The 21,035-nt window shown below is 34.6% G+C and overlaps 1 protein-coding gene and 1 pseudogene across 1 annotated transcript; both read left to right on the forward strand.

Moving 5' to 3' along the window:
- Positions 1–20,232, forward strand: part of LOC107640789 — a 73,599-nt pseudogene extending 53,367 nt beyond the window's left edge.
- On the forward strand, positions 14,218–16,186 carry LOC110272232 (ribosomal RNA small subunit methyltransferase G-like). Its single transcript, XM_021124173.1, has 3 exons — positions 14,218–14,440; positions 14,547–14,981; positions 16,035–16,186. The coding sequence occupies exons 1-3, from the start codon at positions 14,402–14,404 to the stop codon at positions 16,116–16,118; spliced, it is 558 nt and encodes a 185-aa protein (XP_020979832.1). The 5' UTR covers positions 14,218–14,401; the 3' UTR covers positions 16,119–16,186.

Below are 21,035 nucleotides of genomic sequence, written 5' to 3' on the forward strand. Positions count from 1 at the left end.
GTATTCGTATTTGTACACAAAAAATATTTAATATACTTTTAAAATACTTTAAATTTTAATTTTTTAAAATTATTTAATTTTTAACTGACTGGGATTAATAATACCACGTGTCTATATTGTATTGGTCCACATAAATAAGGTATGAATTCTCTCACAAATTTTGGGGTATGGGAGCAATCACTTTTTTTCTTTGTGGTGGTTGTTGGTTACAATGTTGGTTGTGCTAGTTTCCAAAACTTTCTCTTGTTGATATTAGTTAATGAAAAATATCAAAATTATTTTCTGTATATTGGCTATGCTCATCGACAAAGAATTTTGATTACTGTGATCTGAGAACTAATAATACTGGGATGAAGGCTTAGTTCTCTAGTTTATAACCAACTATTAACAGTAACTAGATAATATTATCGTATCATTTTCTTCAAGAAATTTAATGTGGCAATCAATCATAGTTGATTAATCATGGAGTCGGCTCTTTATTGGTGGAAAATGTGAAGATATGTGATAGATGAGGATTTAAACCGTTTCGGAATTTAACCAAATAATTTCGTTGTGATCATAGACCAAACCGATACTCAATCTTCACAATCAAATTTTAATAATTGGTTGTCACATGTACAAACCCCAATGAAAATTAACCGAAGTATTCAAACCTCGGGTCGTCTCACAAGGAATTACAATGAAGTGATCAATTATTGGCTATGAAAGAACAAAGGGGGTTTGATTTGTAGTTGGCAAGAAAAGTAAATAACAAGAAAGTAATTGACAAGAACTAATAAAGAAAGGGAAAGAACTCTAGGCTAGGCATAGGAATTGAGATTACCCATCCTTGTCTACAAACCATGTATTGACAATTATGAGGGACCAACCCATTTAGTCTACTTCTATGCTTGAAGTACGTACAATGTCTACCTCAACACTTGAAGTACGTCAAATAGGCTTGATCAACATCAATCCATAAGTCCTAACCTAGCTACTAATTGACTTAGTAGTAGGCTAGCATCAATGGTTATCAAATTGACCACTAAGGGTTCTTAAATCACCAATTCAATGAGACCCAATGACTCAAGGTCACTCAATTCCCTTAGCCTAGGCCAAGAGTAAAGAAAACTACTCTAAAACTAGTGAAAACATGTTAATAAACACCTAGAGTGCAATAAAAGTAAACATAAAAAATGCAAGAATTAATAAAAGCTATAACTAACAAAAGCAAGAAATCAACAATAACAAGTGAAGTAAACATCAAAAGACATAGAAATATAAAATTGCATGAGAAGAAATTGAGATCCAACAATTGTTCATAAACATAAAAGAAAGCAAAACAATAAATTAACAAGAGAAACTAAGAAGATTAAGATAATAGAACACTAAAATATAAAGAAAATTGAAATAAAAACAAGAATTAAAACTTGGATCTAAGAAGAATTAACCTAAACTATCCTAAAATCTAGAGAGAGGAGAGAGCCTCTCTCTCTAGAATTCTCCCCTAAAACATGATGAAAACTATACTACGACTCCCCCTATTCCCTTGCAATCCTTGGGTTCAAAAGCATCAGAAATGAGTTGGATTTGGGCCCCCTTGAGCTCAAAAATCACCCCCAGCGTATTGCCGTTAAGTGAGTTACGTGACCAACATCACGCATGCGCGTGGATGACGTGTGCGCATCGCTTGATGATTCTCTGGTCACGCGTGCGCGTGGGTGATGCGTGCGCGTCGCTGGCAAATCTCCTTCTCACGCGTACGCGTAAGTGATGCGTGCGCGTGGCCTTGAGTTCAGCAAATCCTCTTTTCTTCATGAATTCTCTATTTTTGCATGCTATTTCTTCATTCCTTCAACCCAATATTTGCCTTCTAATCCTGAAATCACTTAACAAACATATCAAGGTATCGAATGGAATTAAAGTGAATTAAAATGATCAATTTTAAGGCCTAAAAAGTATGTTTTTACCCTTAAGCACAAATTAGAAGAAATTCACAAAACCATGCTATTTCATTGAATAAATGTGAGAAAAGTTAATAAAATCTCCTAAATTCAACACAAGATAAACCACAAAATTGGGGTTTATCAAACCTCCCCACGCTTAAACTAAGCATGTCCTCATGCTAAACCAAGAAAGACAAGAAAAGGGGGGTATGATCATTTATTCAATGCAAATAAACTATATGAACCTATCTACATGAATGCAACTAAATACAAGATATTTCTACTTACTTGGTCAAAAGTGAATCAATCTCCAAGAGCATGTATGAACATGTAGGGCTAAGTTGTATGATGATTCATGAATCCCACCAATTCAAATATCAAAATGAGGTATATACAAACTTGCAAAAAGAAAGCTCGTGAAAGCAGGGAACAAGGAATTGAGCATCGAACCCTCACCAGAAGTGTATCCGCTCTAGTCGCTCAAGTGTATATGGTTGATTCACTCAATTCTCCTTTAATCATGCTTTCCAAGATTTATTTTTCATCTAACAATCAACAATTATTCAATGCATGCATACATTTATCATGAGGGCTTATTCATAGGTTGTAATGGGGCTAGGGTAAAGGTAAGGATGCATATGGTCAAGTGACCTTGAAATTTGAATCTTTGATTAACCTAAGCTCTCACCAACACACATAACAACCTATACAATTCTAATACAATACCTAGCTACCCATGATTCCCACTTTTTTTTACACACTCATGTATTCTCTTTTTGATTCACAACACATATGCATTGATTATTATTGAACTTTTCTTGGGGCATTTTTGTCCCCTTTTATTGTTTTTCTTTTTCTCTTTTTCTTTTTTTTCTTTAAAGTATATACAAGCATATCAGTGCATATGGTTTTACATATTTAATGCATGAGTATGTACCCAATTCTATAATTTTCAACAAAAATACAAAATATGCTTTTACCTCAACCAATGTTTCCAAATTTCCCATACCGAAATGATACACACCCTCACTAGTATAAGCTAATTAAAGATCCAAATTAAGGATATTTATTATTTTTCACTTAGGTGTAGTGATGTGCTAAAATTAAGAACAAAAGGGATTAAATAGGCTCAAAATTGGCTAACAATGGTCGATGAAAGGTAGCTATTTGGGTAAGTGAGCTAAATGAAATGATGGCCTCAATCATATAAATGTATTCATACGTGGAATAATGGACATAAAGAATCAAACAAATCAAAGATTACAATCATAGAAAGAGAACAAGGCACACAAGAATGGAAAATAGTGGTTATATGATGTAACCACACAATTGGGCTCAAAACTCACATTCTTGTGTTCTTAGCTCAAAAACCATGTTCCAAGATTAATTCATCAAGCAAGTTCAACACAGAAATTTTTTTTTCATATTGGTAGGGTGCCCTAAAATAGTTTTCTTGGAAAATAAATCATCACTCTAACCAAGTTATTCTAACATAAAAAGAAGTGGCAAAATATGCACAAATTCTAACTAACATGCAACCTATCATGCAATGCAACAACTAACTAACAAAGAAAATTAAGAATTGGTGTTGAAAAAGGAAGTGGTTACCCACGGAGGTCGGTCAGACGACCTCCCCACACTTAAAAATTTGCACCGTCCTCGATGCATGCAAAGAAGAGCAAGGTGGATGGGTTGCTACAACTGATGAGCTCCTTCAAAAGGTTGTACGGAGGGACTTGTTTGTTGCCCCATTTAGAAGCCTTTCCATTTCCCCTTCTCGGTGGCCAGCCTAAAAGAAAAGAAAAAGAAAGGAAATAAAGCCTACAACAAATATACCAAAGCAAATAGAACATAGGCGGGGGCTAATGCCAAATAAGAGTAAGGTTCTCAACTACATGGTAGCTACAACATGTGAGTGAGAAAACAATGTAAGCTAAGGCATATCAACTAATACTTGATGCAAGAGTAAAATCAAAGCATAAGTAAATGCCATGAAGAGCATGTTGAGCATCAAGTTCAAACAAGAAAGATTGGGTCATGAAAGACATGTAAGTTCATATCAATACACAAAGGATGCAAGAATCATCAAAGGTTAAGCATTGACTTAGAAATTTCATCACCTACTAATATTAAACAAGTCAGGAAGCACCAAGAGAATCCAAGAAAGTCTCAACAATTGAGTGGGGGAATTCAACACCTATATTAAAATAGGAAACTTAAAAAAAAGAAATACGAACAAGTTACAAAAACAAACTTAAAATACAATAAATGAAAATAAGCAAATGTAACAAAAGAAAATGAAAAATAAGAAAAATGAGAAGTGAAATTTTGAAAAGAGGGAGAAGAAGAAAGTAAGAAAGGAAGAAGAGAGAAGAAGCAAGAAGAAAAGAAAGAAGATGGAAAGTAGAAGGAGAGAAGGAGAAAGAAGAAAGGGGAGAACAGGGCGCGAGACGACGCGCGCGCTTCGTCCACGCGTACGCCTGAAAAGCAGGAGGGAGAAGCGACGCATATGCGTGGAACGCAGAAAGTACAGGTGACGCGCAGGCATCACCCATGTGTACGCGTGAGGCTAAGTTGTGCTATTCGCACAAAACCAGTACCACTCCAGCGCAACTCTCTGGTTTTTGTACCAGGAGTTTAATATGGGCCTACGACGCGTGCGCGTAAGCGTGGTGCGCCGTTTTTTTTAAAGCACTTAAAATAGAAACAAGACACTCTCTTAATCTACAAACACTCTCAAGCAACCAGAATTCAAAGTTAATAACAACTCTTTTAGTTTTTGAAAATTTTCAAGTACAATACAAACACAACTTACACTTCAAGCAAAACACAATTCAACAATAACTGTTCTAATCAAAACATGAATTTAACAAATAACCTATCAATCAAAGCAATGTAAAGAGTATAGAAATTAAGAAAACTACCTACAATGGTGATGCCAAGGCATCTTAGGCTAGTTTCACTAGCCTTTTTCTTTTATTTTTAGTTGTTTTATGCATTTTCTTGAGCCTTAAGTAATCATTTTGGCCAAATAGTCATGCTTGTCTTAAATCATTCAAACATGAAGATTTTTATGCAAATTCCATGAGTTTTTAGTTATATTCCTTGAATGCTATGAATGGAAGAATTCTCATGAATTCATCTAGAATAGTTTATTTTCATTTGATTGTAATTTGCTTTGAATTTCATTTTCATTTTGTAATTTAGGGAGCCTATTTAAAGGCCTTAGTTTTTGCATTTGAAGGGGGGGATTGAAGGGGAATCCAGCCCCTGATGGGTTTTACTTGACGACGATAACCGGTGCACTTGCCGGAAGGAATTTTGCCGATTGTGCAATTTCCTAAATCGTAGCATAACAAGTTTATGTGCATCAAATGGTAACTCAATTCATTCATTGATTATATCTACAAGAGAATGGAAAGAGGTTACCACGGTGGGGTGTCTCCCACGTAGCACTTTTAGTTTAAGTCCTTCAATTGGACAATTGGGAAGCTCCTTGTCAAGGTAGCTTGTTCTTGAATTCCTCTTGGAACTCCCACCAATGCTTGGTCCTCCATTGTGCTCCAAGATTTCCAATGAGTTGCACCAAGTCTTGATGGAGTCCTTCACAAGCTTGGAGCTCCCAAAGTTGATCCTCATATTGTGGTCTGGGATCCCATATCTTATTTTCACACCCGTCTTCTAATTGGTCATCACTGTTCCATTCAGGTGGTAGGCACATAGAATTCTCATTAGAGCACCAAATTCTCCTCCTAAACCTATACAATTTAGCACTCTTCCAACCATGGGACCTATGCCTTGAGGGTTCAACCTTAATGAGCCTAACATTATTTTTCCAACCACTGCACAATATTCTCCTACTCTTAACTCTACAAAGAGCTCTAAGTTGCCCATCCATTTTAAGCAAACCATATTCAAGTGAGAAAGTAAAGCTTAGGGATAGGGATTTTACCCACTTGAATGTTGTGTTGGATGGTAACTTAGGAAGGGGTGGTTCCAATGATCTTGCAAGTTCCACTCCCTTGTACTCTTCCTTGACTACCTCCACCTCTTGGCAAGCTTTTTCTATTTCAATTCCTTGCTCACCAACTTCTTCTATACACCACTCATTGCTTAAACCATGTGTCGGAGGTTGTGCACGGTCCTCCTTGTCATCAATTTCATAACACAATGAGGGAGGTTCATCAATTCTAAAAGAAACATTGGTTGGTGTGGAATCATCTTCAATGGTGGAGCTTTCTTGCTTAACTTCTTCCACCACTTGTTCAATTTTACCTAGGTCTTCAACCACTTCTTCTTCTTCAATAATCTCTTCCTCCTCCACTTGTTGCAAGATACATCCCATCTCTTTGTACTCATGTTGGGATTCTAAAATCTCTTTCATGCTCCACTCTTCGGTTGATTTCTCATATTCATCCATGGAGATGCTTTGTCTACGGTATGAATTCCATGAGTCCAAGTTGGCTTTAATTTTGGCAAGGTTAGCCTCGATAGCTTCGTTCATCCTTTAGGCTTCCTCTTACTTCTTTTGACGGATAATTGCTTGAAGCCAATCCATTGCTTCCTTGAAGCCGATCCATTGACTCTTGTTCCACTTGGCTAGCATAAGTAGGATCGTGTTGCTCTTGGACCAATGGATATGGATATTCTTCCATGGAAGGTTGTGGTAGAAAGGAAAATTCATCTTGTGGTTGAAAGTTCTCATACATGAGAGGTGGTTCATCTTGGTAATGGTATGGAGGTGGTGGTTCTTGAAAATATTGAGGTTGGAATTGTGGTGGTTCTCCATATGGTTCATATGGTTCACAAGATGGCTGGCATGGTGGATATGGATTGGGATCATATAGAGGTGTTTGGTAGTATGAGGCTTGTGAGTGTGATGGTTGAGGGCTATATTGTGGAGGGGGTTCATAGGTATATGATGGTGGATGTTGATAATTACAAGGGGGTCCACCATAGCCATTTGATTAGTATGCATCTTGGAATAGCTCTTGCTCATAGAATATTTCGGAAGGTTGTTGCCAAGAAGGGTGATAAAATCCTTAAGGCTCCTCCCATCTTTGGTTGTTCCATCCTTGATGCATGTTGTTATTGTAATTTTCATTTCCTACAACATAGTTGTAACCACACTCATAGCCAAAATGGTGAGAATTAAGAGTGAAAAGAGAAAACAAAGATAAAAACTAATAAGAAATAAAGAAAGCAAACTCCTAGATACTAGCAAAACCAAGAAATAACCAAAAAGCAAGATATTCACAATATGAACATATTCACAATAGCCAATAATATAACACCATTGCAATTCTCCGGCAATGGTGCCAAAAATTTGATAGGTGAGGATTTATACCAGTTTGGAATTTAACCAAATAATTTCATTGTGAGCATAGCCCAAACCGATACTCGATCCTCACAATCAAATTTGAATAATTGGTTGTCACATATACAAACCCCAATGAAAATTAACCGAAGTATTCAAACCTCGGATCATCTTACAAGAAATTGCAATAAAGTGATCAATTATTGGCTATGAAAGAACAAAGGGGGTTTGATTTGTAGTTGGCAAGAAAAGTAAATAACAAGAAAGTAATTGACAAGAACTAATAAAGAAAGGGAAAGAACTCTTGGCTAGGCATAGGAATTGAGATTACCCATCTTTGTCTACAAACCATGTATTGACAATTATGAGGGACCAACCCATTTAGTCTACTTCTATGCTTGAAGTACGTACAATGTCTACCTCAATGCTTGAAGTACGTCAAATAGGCTTGATCAACATCAATCCATAAGTCCTAACCTAGCTACTAATTGACTTAGTAGTAGGCTAGTGTCAATGGTTATCAAATTGACCACTAAGGGTTCTCAAATCACCAATTCAATGAGAACCAATGACTCAAGGTTACTCAATTCCCTTAGCGTAGGCCAAGAGTAAAGAAAACTACTCTAAAACTAGTGAAAACATGTTAACAAACACCTAGAGTTCAATAAAAGTAAATATCACAAAATGCAAGAATTAATAAAAGCTATAACTAACAAATGCAAGAAATCAACAATAACAAGTGAAGTAAACATCAAAAGACATAGAAATATAAAATTGCATGAGAAAAAATTGAGATCCAACAATTGTTCATAAACATAAAAGAGAGCAAAACAAGAAATTAATAAGAGAAACTAAGAAGATTAAGACAATAGAACACTAAAATATAAAGAGAATTGAAATCAAAACAAGAATTAAAACTTGGATCTAAGAAGAATTAACCTAAACTACCCAAAAATCTAGAGAGAGGAGAGAGCCTCTCTCTCTAGAATTCCACCTTAAAATATGCTGAAAACTATACTATGACTCCCTGCTATTCCCTTGCAATCCTTGGGTTCAAAAGCATCAGAAACGAGTTGGATTTGGGCCTCTTTGAGCTCAGAAATCGCCCTCAGCGTATTGCCCTTAAGTGAGTCACGTGACCAACATCACGCGTGCGCGTGGATGACACGTGCGCATGGGTGACGCGTGCGCGTCGCTGGCAAATCTCCTTCTCACGCGTACGCAAGGGTGATGCGTGCGCTTGGCCTTGAGTTCAGCAAATCCTCATTTCTTCATGAATTCTCCATTTTTGCATGCTCTTTCTTCATTCCTTCTACCCAATCTTTGCCTTCTAATCTTGAAATCACTTAACAAACATACCATGGCATCGAATGGAATTAAAGTGAATTAAAATTATCAATTTTAAGGCCTAAAAAGCATGTTTTTACCCTTAAGGACATATTAGGAGAAATTCACAAAACCATGCTATTTCATTGAATAAATGTGAGAAAAGTTGATAAAATCTCCTAAATTCAACACAAGATAAACTACAAAATTGGGGTTTATCAATAGGCGTGCAAGAGTTCTTCAACCTTCCTATGAAAGAGAAAAGGAAACTATGGCAGAAACGTGGCGTTTTGGAGGGGTTTGGTCAACTCTTTGTTGTATCCGAGGAACAAAAGTTGGATTGGACAGATTTATTCTACATTAATACTTTTCTGTTATCTATAAGGAGTCCCTACTTATTTTCTAATTTTCCGAAATCATTTAGGTTTGTCTCCCACTCTGATTAGATGTGTTTCATAAGTATTTTATTTTTATAGAGAGCTACTATATGTTAGGATTTGGTTGAATTAGTCCCACATTGCTTAGGATAGCAAATGGAGTGGGTGGCCTAGGCTATAAATATGAGGCTAAGTTCTCCATATTTTTTGCACTAGTCGGAAACACTTAAAGCTTGTATCTGACTTTTCTTTTCCTCTATACTCTTAGATTAGAGAGTGTTGTGAGGTGTAGTTAAATATTTGCTTTGAGAGTGTGGGTGTACTGGGGTGCCGGTGTTAGAAAGAAAGAAGTCTATGTGTTGTAACAAGTTTCACATAGTGATATTCTCTGGTTGTCATTTGACAACGGCCGTGGTTTTTTTTCTCCAGTAAATGGGATTTTCCACGTTAAATTCTTGTGTTGTGATTGTGTCTATTTTATTTCTCTGTGAAAGGTATTTTCTCAAGGGGGAATGGTGTATTATTCCCAACACTATACATTTAAATATTTTTGGCAACTAAATTCAATCAAATTGGTCTAAATTTAACAAAAATTACTTTCATTATACGTAGCATGTACACATGCGCTTCACTAACGCAAATAAAATCCGCTTCACTTTGCATTTGTTCTTCGTGTGCCTCTTCCTCCTTCTTCTATTCGTGATGTTGTTGGTACGTTTTATTTTTGTTTCTTCTTCTCTTCTTTTATATTATTGTGGTCATTTATTCTTTTTTCTGTTTCATATTTTTTTCTTTTTTTTTTTGTTTTTTTCCTATCAAGAAAGTAAATTAAGAAGAATTTTGAGAAAATGAAACAAGAAGGAGAAGGTGAAGAAAAAAAGGTGTAAAAAGAAGAAGACGAAGCGGAAGATGATGAGGAGGAGGAAGAAGAGTTTTGAATTGTGAAGGATAACGATACCAAATGCACCGAAATTAGATAGTGATTGCGATACATTTAACTCATAAATGCACCGAAATTACAGGAGTTTTTGAGTTTATAGAATGCACAATTTTTGGTTCATTTGTTATTACACAATGGTGTTGTTATAATAATATTTCGGTTCATTTGCAAACTAGGAGTGTTGTCGATAAACAATTTGTCCCAAAGGTTAGGATTGTAACACCCTAACTATCAAAATGTCATGCTTCCGGCTACGCCACTCTGATAGCTCGGGTATTACGATGACTCTTAAAATATGAGCATGTTTAAAACTTAAACCGTATTTTTCAAAAGACTGTTTAAAACAAAACATAAATCCATACTTACAACCATATACATACATATACATAGTATTAACTTACAAGCTTTATATAAAACAAATCCTATCCCTCTTACAAATTATGAAAAGTTAAAAGCGAGGGAAACATAAATACTAAAGCAATACAAAAATATCGTCTAATTAGAAAAGAAATAAACTCTTCTGAACTTCGTTGCCCATAACCTGAAAGAGAAAAGACCTGTAGGGAAGTGAGAACACCATCCTCGCTGGTTCTCACTATAAGGTTAGAGAATTGCTATAATAAGATACGTAAAATAAAATCGTTTTAAGGTACAGTGATCGTTGTTCGTCTTATGTGTCTTTTCAAAATCTGAAATCCTTTTTAAAAGAGGAATCTATTTATTCTTCAAAATCCAAAACCGTTCGTATCAAATATTAAAAGTTTTCCTAGACAGTATGATGGCCAAACTGTTCCATGTATAAGTTCATTAAGTCTATACTGAACCAATTTGATTTTTCATACTTTACTAAACCAAAAACACAAAACAATCACGGCCTCCGACCCATCACATAATCAAACACAGTCTCAGGCCCAAACAACTCAATTAACATCCAATTCACTACAATCAAACCAGTTTCAGTTACAAACACAAGTAGAGAGGTTCAAACACAAATAAAGTAATTACATCAAGTATAGCAATTAGTAATTAAACATAATTATTCATAGAGGCAAACTAATTACAATATGCACATTCAAACAATGTCACATAGATGCATATAATGAATGTCTATCCTATTGGCTCGTGATATCACTTGTCAGTCCATAAATTCCAACCCGACACATCCTTTCGGATGTAGCTTTTTTGCCATGCCAGGGATATAGTGCCCTACACACTATTGACCTACAGATATAGTGCCAGGCATACGCACATGCGTAACCCAAGTTTATAGTGCCTGACACACTCTTGCAGCAGAAAAGGTTATCCATCATAATTCAACCCAGGGATATAGTACCCTGCACACTATCTTTCCAAGGATATAGTGCCTGGCACACTTTTCACAATCAATCAGGCTCGAAATCCTATTTTAAAAAAATGATTCTTACCCACGGATATCTTGACGGGCACATTTTCAATACTCAACAAGTCCATCGTCCCTTTCCAAGTTTCAAAACTCATCATCAATTTCCAAATCCTCAAATCAATTTCCTTTAAAACCAAAAATCCATTTCTTTGGTAACATTTTTCGAAACTCCAAACAACTTCAAGATCCTATCAATTATAAATCTCTTCCAAAAGTCATCAAAATCATTCCTTCTAAATCAGGATTTGGTAATAAAATTCCTCAATATAGTCTCAAGACTTTAGGGGAGAATAATCTAACTCATTCTCTTAAATTCATTGAAAACCTCAAAAACCTTAACTTCTTGATTTGAATAAGGAAAATAGAATTTAAACCAAAACCAAGTCATGTATCCAAATAGTTCGAACCAATTTCAAAACTAACTAACTTAAACCAAAACCAAATCATTTAACTGAAAACCAATTTCAATTTCATTCTTAGATCTGAAGCGTTTTCAAAGGCTCGGAAATTGTTTTAGTTTTGCTAAATCAAAATTTCAAAGAATACTTCAAACTTTTCCTAAAAATTTGTAAAGTGAAATTAGTCAATCGAAATTCGAGTTTCTTTTAAATCCACCGAAACTCCTCCGAATCTGTTTAATTAAATCAAGTTCCAAAACATAAGAATTTTCATCTTTAAATCGACATTAAAATATAATTCTTTTTCTTAAAAAAATTACATTCAAAATAAAATTATTTTCTTAATAAAAAAAGTTCAAACATAATTCATTCATCAATAATTTAATTCGAAGCATAATTCATTATTTTTAAAATAATGTTTCAAACAAAGCCTCGTATTTTATAGAAATTTTAGCAACATCTCTCCTAAAACTTGGACCTTGCCACCCTTTTTCGAGTCCCAACCAAATAAACCAATTCTCAACCCTTTCCAACGGGTTCAAGACCAAATCAGTTTTTCAATAAAAAAAAATCTAGACTTTCAATATTAAAATCATTTCAAATTAAACCAATCAGAAATCTCCAGTTAACAACATCAAATAATATTCTAAATCAAACAGACAACCATATTCATCCAAGACAGATTAGACAATCCATAAGACTTACATAATCACCAGAAAAGTATTTCGCTCATCATATCAATTATAACAATTCTAATTTAAAATAAATTGATTTTTGTAAAAAGCCCCTATCTTGACAAGTCGAAATCATAAACCTAACGCGTCAACGGAATCTTTTCTCTCAATCCGAAATCAACGGTAGCTTCAAATCGCAGCCCTGCACACTTTTGCAACAGCATAAACATCTTTAAATCACAATATGCAACCTCAGTTACTAACTCCTAAAACATTAATATCGGAGAGGCTTTAATACACGTCACAGAATACTATCGCGGGGTTTTCGAAACAGAAATACTTACTGTAATAAGAAAATGAAATAGCGGCGGTCGCTGAACCGGTTTTGCGGCAGCCCCGGCAGCCATCCTAAGGGATAACGATGACTAGAACTCTGGCGATGGCAACTGTAACAAACATGTAGTGACGATAAAGCTTCCGAAAACTCAAAAGGAACAAAAACCAAACTCAAAACCCTTACCGGCAGTGGATCTCAGTGGCGGTAGTAGCGTTTCTTTGCGGCAGAGGCGCGGTGGCCATAGCAGCAGCAGCAGCGGAGTTCCAACAGCGGCGAAACCTCCTTGTGACCCTTTCTCTTTTCATGCGCGTTCTGTCTGTCACTTGGCGACGGCGACAGATCTGACGGCGCGAAATGGAGGCATTAACGGTGGCGATGGTGGCTGGGCTTGACAGCGACGACCCTTTCCGCGGCGGCTCTGGGCAAAACGGCGCGTCTTCCCTCTGTTCGTGAACCTCTATGGATGGCGACGATGAAGACCTCGACGGTGACAACGGTGACGACGGCGATGCGGGTTCTACGGGACAGCGATGCCTCCTCCTCGCGCGGCTCTCTCTCTCCCTCGGTTCTGGCCTTCCTCGCGATGGCGGCGCGAGCTGGACTATGGCAGCGACCTCTCCCTCTCGGTGTTGCTCTCTCTGTCTCTCTACGCAAACTTCCTCTCTCTCTCCTCTGTTCTGACTTCTTAGTGGCGACACGACGACGGCGACGGTGGCAGTGACACCCACTGACCCCACCTCCCTTCCTTCCTCTTCTCTTCCTTCTCCGGTTCTCCCCCTCTTCTCTTTTTCCTTTTTTTTTGTTCTGCTGTTGGGTAAGGGGTAAGGGCGGGTACGGTTTTGGTGAGTGTGTGTGAGGGAGTGTGTTGTGTCAAAATTAGGGTTAGGGTGTGTATTGAATTGCTGACTTTGGGTTTAATTTGAGTAAGGTAATTTTAATGAAATTAGAATATAGAGTATTAATTTGAAAAACTAATTTAATCTCTAACATTGCTTTAAAATATTATTTGTGGTATAAAAATACTAATTGATTCTCAATCAAATACTTTAACTGAAAATATAAGAACAATATAATTAATTTCTTTTATTCCTAAAACCTAAAGTATTGAATTATGAAAATATAAAGTATTTAAACTAAATCATATGAAATTCTTATTATTTGACAACTACTAACTTTATAATTTAAATATAGAAAATAACTCAATAATTGTAAAATTATATATAATTCTAATTTAAATAGTCAAACCTCATTATTTCTGAATTTCAAAAACTTTAAATTGTAAATAGGAAAATAATCCATAATTATAGAGTTTGGATAAAAACCTTAACTAATTTTAAATCCAATTACTACAGGATTTCTTCTTGTTTATGGGATTTTTTTGTGGAAGTTTTAGAAAACCTCCATAACATATTTTATTTATGGAAAAATATGAAACCCCCCATTGATTAATACTAGTTTAAATTTCTGAGCCCATTTGTCCAAACAAATAGAGTCCCTAATCTACTCAAATCAAACCCAAACCAATTTCAATCCAAACAAAACTTGTCCAAAAAATTAAAAGAGGAAGAAGAGTGAGATCTAATGAAACCCTAGATCTACTTGCCGCATCTCTTTGCCATTGTCACCATCAAGTTCGCCGTAGTGTTTGAGATCAGAGGGAGAGTAAGCTCGTCGCTGCTGCCATTCATCGTCGTTGCTGCCATTCATGTCCTCGTCGTTGTCGCCATCAAGCTTCTACGTCAATGTGTTGTCTCCTTCATTTACGTGAAATAACTTCATTAATGCATAATTTCCAATTCTTTCAACTGTTCAACTACATTAACACTTAATTTCTGCATTTTCAACTGCAGCGCATGAATCTCACCGCAGTCAAAGACGCCAACGAAGTCATGGAGAGGTACGTCGAGGACTCGCTTGCGATCCTTCCTCCTCTTAGGGATTGCTACCGCACGTGCTGCGGTGGCGCGCCGTCACATGAGAAGCTTAGCCTCGTGGACATTGGAACAGGTGCTGGTTTTTCCAGAGTTATTTTTGCCATAGCTTGTCCAGGTGAATTTTTCGCTGCTTTTTTTCCATGTGTAATTAAATTCAGTTCCTTTTTTCTCTTAGATCTAAAGCTTGAGTCTAATGTGGCTTTCGTTGGTAGGTTGCATCTGTGGATGCTCGGGGTCTGTCAGCCTGTTCCCTATCCACAATGGCACCATCTTCTCCTTCTTTTTCTCTTGCTTCTTCTTTGCTGCATGTCTTTTGTGCTTTTTTGCCGCCTCTTAACACCGTCTCTATTGGTATGCGCCAATACTTTCCTCCTATTTGCTTTGTGCTAGTTTGTTGCTTTGATTATTTTTTATTCTTGATCTTTATTTGGTTAAATTTTTTGTTCCATTAAGATCTGTTATTGAGTTCTAAGTTTATTGATCTTTGTTTGGGTTGTTTTGATTGCGAATCCACTTGATTTAAAAACTCCGAAATTTTCTTGATTGTTGTTTATCTTGGAAGATTTATTATACAGAGGTGCTCCCCATTGAAAACTATTGTTAGTATCTTTGATAGAAATCTAGGGATTTCTGGTTAAATTATTTGGTGTGATTTATTTGGTTTGGGGTTTGTGCTGTGAAAATTAGGAATTGAGATAGATTAATGGTAACCGATTAATGTTGGTGCATCTGTATTTTAATTTTGGATTTCCTGAAATTGTATGATAAAATCATTGTCCCTTATTTATCATTTATTCTGAATTCATCGTGCTCGATTTTCATCTTTCATTGGAACATTTGAGGTTTCTTTTATTGAAATGTTCCAATGAGTCCAAACATGAAATGCTAGAAGCATCAATGCCATTGCAATGAGTCCAAACATGAATGCTAAGCCACGAAATAGGTACGGAGTTGGAGATGAAACGTTTCTCTAAAGACCTCAATTATACGAATTTATTCCATTAAAGAGCATATAATTTTAGTGCTCCGTTGCTTTTCTTTGAGGATGGGTTTTAGTTACTTATAGTCATGTTATTGGGATATGGTATAGAAGTAAAAGGGATTTATTTATTTATATATGAATTATTGAATTATAAGGTGACTCACATTCACATTAATGGACTCACTCACGTTGAAATTGTGATGAATAGAATTTTTGTTGTTGTTATTCGTTTCTTTAGATAGCATAGGCTAATGCTTGAACTCATTCATGAATTTTTCTTGTTGTTATTCTGTTATTCTGTTCTAGGTTTCCCAATCTATGTTTGGGTTTCTTGGATTGCCTGTCGACTTGAATTTAATAGTTTGAATTTTTATAGTTATTTGATTATGATATTTATATCTCTATTTTTTCATTTTTTATAGGTTTTTATGATTGTTGTTACTGATGGGAGCAGAGTTTCGGGACTTGGTGATCTTGGGAGTTCATGGAATAGGCATCTTCATTAGGATGCTTGATCTGTATGTTGTTTTTTTCTTCTTTTTTTTTACTACTTGGTCTTTGCATATATTATTGGCTGCATTAAGCTCTGTTATTCAGTTCTGGGTTGCTTGTCCATTTGAGTTTAATAGTTTGGAGTTTTATAGTTAATTGATTATGATATTTAGAGCTCTTTTTTACGTTCTTTTCTAGGTTTTTATGATTTTTATTATTGATGGAAAGAAAGTTTCACGCCAAGACATTGAGCTTGTAAGCAAATTCTACTAGCTTGTCAGGAAGCTAATTTAAAAGCTAATTTAAAATATATATATATATATATATAAAATCTTAAAACAAAATTTGTTTACAGATGTAGAATTTGATAGAAAGGTGCCTACAATTATATATGAACAAAGATGAAGTTGTGAAAATATTTTTTACAACTCTAGGTATCCATCTTGAAATTCTCTATCATGCAATTTATGAGTTTCATCCTTTTAGTAATATAAATAGTTGATTGTATGAATTATTCAATTTTTATTTGAACAGAATGGTTATTTGTTACCTAAATTATTGATGTAATTTGTTTGATTTCTCCACCTTGTATTTAGTATGGCAGAAGCTGGAAGAAGAGAATGATGATTTGTTCAATCATTTCCACCCTGTAAACACATTTTCACTCTCATTTTCTGGTACTTTTTTTTAAGTCTACTTTTTGCTATGATTGATGTCATAACCTGTATTGTTCAATTTTCTTTGAAGCGGTATCTTCCTTATTAGCAATAGTTGTGATGAATAATTTTTCTTATTAGATTTTGATCAACACAATGTAGCAAATACTATCTAAATTATTTCTAATATGCTGTTAGCTCTACCGTGTACTTTCAGAAGGTGGTTTAAGAAAATGGTTGGATCTGCTTTTCTAGTACTTGCTACAGATTCCTATTATTAGGGGTAAAAAAGTATGAATTTTCTGTAGACATTAGATATTTATTCGGGGATACAAGTGAGCATTGCAGGTTTTCCTTGCCATCTATTCATTCTTGTTTAATCTTTAGTTTTACCACACTTCTGCTTTTAAAATTTCTTGTCTATAAACCTACTTAAATACTAATAAATTTTATATTTTTGAAATTCTAACACATTTAAAGACACCCGAACAAGAGGTGCTCTTGTATTTATTCTTTCTAGATGCTAGATCTTGCCAACAATAATTTGTAGGTAAGATCAAAGAATTAGAATGTGCTTCTTTCTATTATCTTTATATTGATGAAAGAAAGTAAGTTTTCTAAAAAAAAATACTAGTCATGGCATGTAATTCTAGCAATTAAAGCCATCTAGCAGATTTCCTTATGAAATCAATTTGTTTGAAACAAGTCACAATAATTTGTTTTACTTTTTTATGCTGAAGAGTTATTATAGGAGAAGGGATCCTTAGGATGGCGTAGAACAACTCATGTGAAGGGTTTCTCAGAAGAATGAGGATTCTATCTTTTATAGAAGCATGCTTTTTTTACTATATTTGTATTTTGTATAGGTTTTACTTGAAGTTAATGCTTATTTTCTGCTCATTGGTATTATTTATTTCTTACATGAGCAGATGGTTCCCTTTCCTGACAAATAGAGCTTACTGTGAAGCCTGTGCAATCTTAAGGCCGCATTTCTTGTTGCTGTGGTGGGTTACTATCTGTTATCATTTTATATATTGTCAGATCATATAAAAATATGTAAATTTGATTGATCTAAGTGTTTATTTCATACCAATTTAATTTATGTAATTTGTTTAAATTTTTGTTAATTCTATACTAATTACTAATTTCTTTAAAGTTAAATAATTTTTAGTTTGATTGATGTAATTTTTTCAATCAATAATAGTAGTTTATAGCCTTCAAATAGGTTTAGTTTCAATTTTAAATTGTTTGCAACCGTTCAGTTTGAAGCAAATTTTTTTTTGAAAATTCAGTTTTTGTGGGGGTTTTAAACCGCCACAAAAATTTTAAAAAAACTGCCAAAATAATCAACTCAAAACCCCCACATAGTAGACAAAGAACCGCCACTAAATTATATTCTGGGGGTTCTACAAAACCGCCACAAATAAACTCGTGGCATCTCAAATTTTAGAGGGGGTTTCAAACCCCCACAAATCAGAAAAAACGGCCACAAATTAGCTTGAATCTTGTAGTGAATTAATCAAAGCTGCCTTTGATTATCTTCAATAGAATAATTTCTAAAATTAAAATTGTAAATAAATAAATTTATAATTTAAAATTAGTTCATAATAAGACTTTTTAAAAGTTCTAGGTCTTATAGGGATGACTTTCAACACAAATTGAATGAAATCTAATGTAATTGAATAAAATGATAATGAATAATTTTATTTTTCTTTGCTAAAAAATTTGGTCAATACTTATTAGCAACATAAAATGAACCCAATTAACACACAAATAAATCGAAATTAGTTCAAATTTGGACAAGCAGTAAAAAAGACTCAATCATTAACAAAAACACATCGAATTCGTTTCTAGATCCAAATGAACCTCAATTAAACTAAGAAATGAATTGAAATTACTTAAAGAATAAAAAATTTGGTCAATACTTATCAACAGCATAAGGTGAACCTCAATTAATATATAAATGAACCGAAATTAGTTCAGATTTGAACAAGTAGTCAAAAAGACTCAATCATCAACAAAAAATACATCCAATTCATTTCTGGATCCAAATGAACCTCAATTAAACTAAGAAATTAACCGAAATTATTTAATGATGGCATCAAAGAAAATCAGAACCAATAAAGATGTTAATAAAATATTGGTGTTGTTGGTGATGATGATAACGAAAGAGAAAGATAACGAAGAAGAAGAAGCAACAGCAATGAAGCATGCGCACGTGAATTTAAAATACTTGGTTGAACTTGGTTAGAGTTATGACTTGAAAGTAGAGCTCTATTCTTATAGATACTTGGTTGGACTTGGTTAGGGTTATGACTTGGATGTAGAACTTTTTTTTTATAGAAAATACAAAAATGTTGAGACAGAAGTTGGATAAAAAAGTTGTGTTTTTTCCTATTTCCAATTTTTAGATAGGCAAAAATTCAACAAATCTTGTCTTATGATAAGAAAATTTTACTTATTTATATATAACTGACTGATTATGTAGATAACTCATGAAAACCTTTTTCTTTCGAGAGATAATCTAGGGAGCTATTGTGGAGAACTGAAAAAATTATCTGTCATAATTATTGAGCTTATGACTAAAACTCTGAAGATAGAATCAAGTGAAACGCTATCATTATTCGAAAATGAAGGTTAATGAATGAGGATGAATTACTATCCTCCTTGTCCTCAAACAGAAGATGTCATTGGCCTAAATACTCATTCTGATGCCGAAGCCATTACCATCCTTCTCCAAGTCACAGAAGTGGAAGGCCTCTAAATAAGAAAAGATGGAACATGGATTATTCCTATCAAACCCCTTCACAATACTTTTATCATAAATGTCGGAGACCTTTTACAGGTATGTGATAGAAAAAAAGTAAATACTATTTTTGGTTTTTGATCATTTGTGCAAAAGATAAACTGTCACTCCATGATTCCAAAATTTTTTATCAGTCTCCAACTTTTCTACTAACTTATTTAAGTGGTTCTTGACACATTAGCAGGTTATTATTTACAGGAGTTCGTTTAGACTTGTAAATTGAATAGTTGAAAACTAATTAAAAATTTTTGAATTATAAAATAATATTTCATTTCTCGAACAAATGGTCAATAAATAAAAAAAATATTTACTCTAAAAAAACTCTCGCTATCTCTCTCTCACACGGTATATTATGTGTGTGGTGTAAATATTTCAACAATCTTTTGCATCTCTCATATGAACGATTTGGCAGATATAGAATAATGGAATTTATCGCCGGAGCATTGAACATCTAGCAACAGTTAATTCAGAAAACAAGAGGATTTCCATTGCAACATTTCACAGGCCTGAAATGAATAAAATTATAAGGCCAACACCAAGCCTTGTCACTATACTGAAAGTCCTGCAATGTTTAAAAGCATTGGATTAGCTGATTATTATTACAAAGGATTCTTTTCGCGCAAGCTACAAGGCAAATCTTACATCGATGTCATCATGAGAATCTAATTGATACTAGTCAATCATAAACTACCCAATTAACATTGTGCAAGTACTGATTACTTCCCTCTAATCTTTTGAATTATTATGTAGTAATAGTGATTATTTGGCTGTGTTCATTTAACATGGACTTTTGCAATCCATGTATTGCCAAGAATAGCTCAAAATAAGTGGATTATTTGATGACTAGAAAAATAGTAGTTTGTAGTAATTAATTTGAGGCTACTTAAAAAATAAGTAGTCACTTCAACTTTATAAAATGTAACAATAAAGAAATTTGGCCAATGATATTTTTGGAATTACCTTCAATATACATTGGTGCGCGTGTACGCAAACCTTACATTGTTCGTACAACAGCAGTACCAGCAAGTGCACTGGGTCGTCCAAATAATACCTGAGCAAGTTAGGGTCGATCCCATGAGAATTGTAGCTTGAAACAAGCAATGCTTGTCTTGCAGGTCTTAGTTAGGCGGAATCAGAAGGAGTTGGATTATCAGTGATATAAACATAACATTTCTCAGAAGTTGTGAAAGGAATACTGAATTGTAATAAAGTTAAAGTAATAAAAGGAATTGAGTTGAGAATCGGAGTTGCTTTGTCTTTCTGAATGAACTCTGGTATTACTGTCTTCTTTGCTTGTGAATGATCTTCTTCTATGGCAAGATATATGTGATTGACACTGGTTTGAGCAGCTGCCAATACTCCTTCGGATCTGAACCCCAGGTTTAGTGCGGATCCATCTCTACTTGAGGGTGAAGCGCGTACAGTCCATTCTCCTTTATGATCCTACTGAAAATGCTACAGACAAGGTC

Source organism: Arachis ipaensis, chromosome B05 (genome assembly GCF_000816755.2).
Source record: "Arachis ipaensis cultivar K30076 chromosome B05, Araip1.1, whole genome shotgun sequence".
Taxonomy (NCBI): Eukaryota; Viridiplantae; Streptophyta; class Magnoliopsida; order Fabales; family Fabaceae; genus Arachis; species Arachis ipaensis.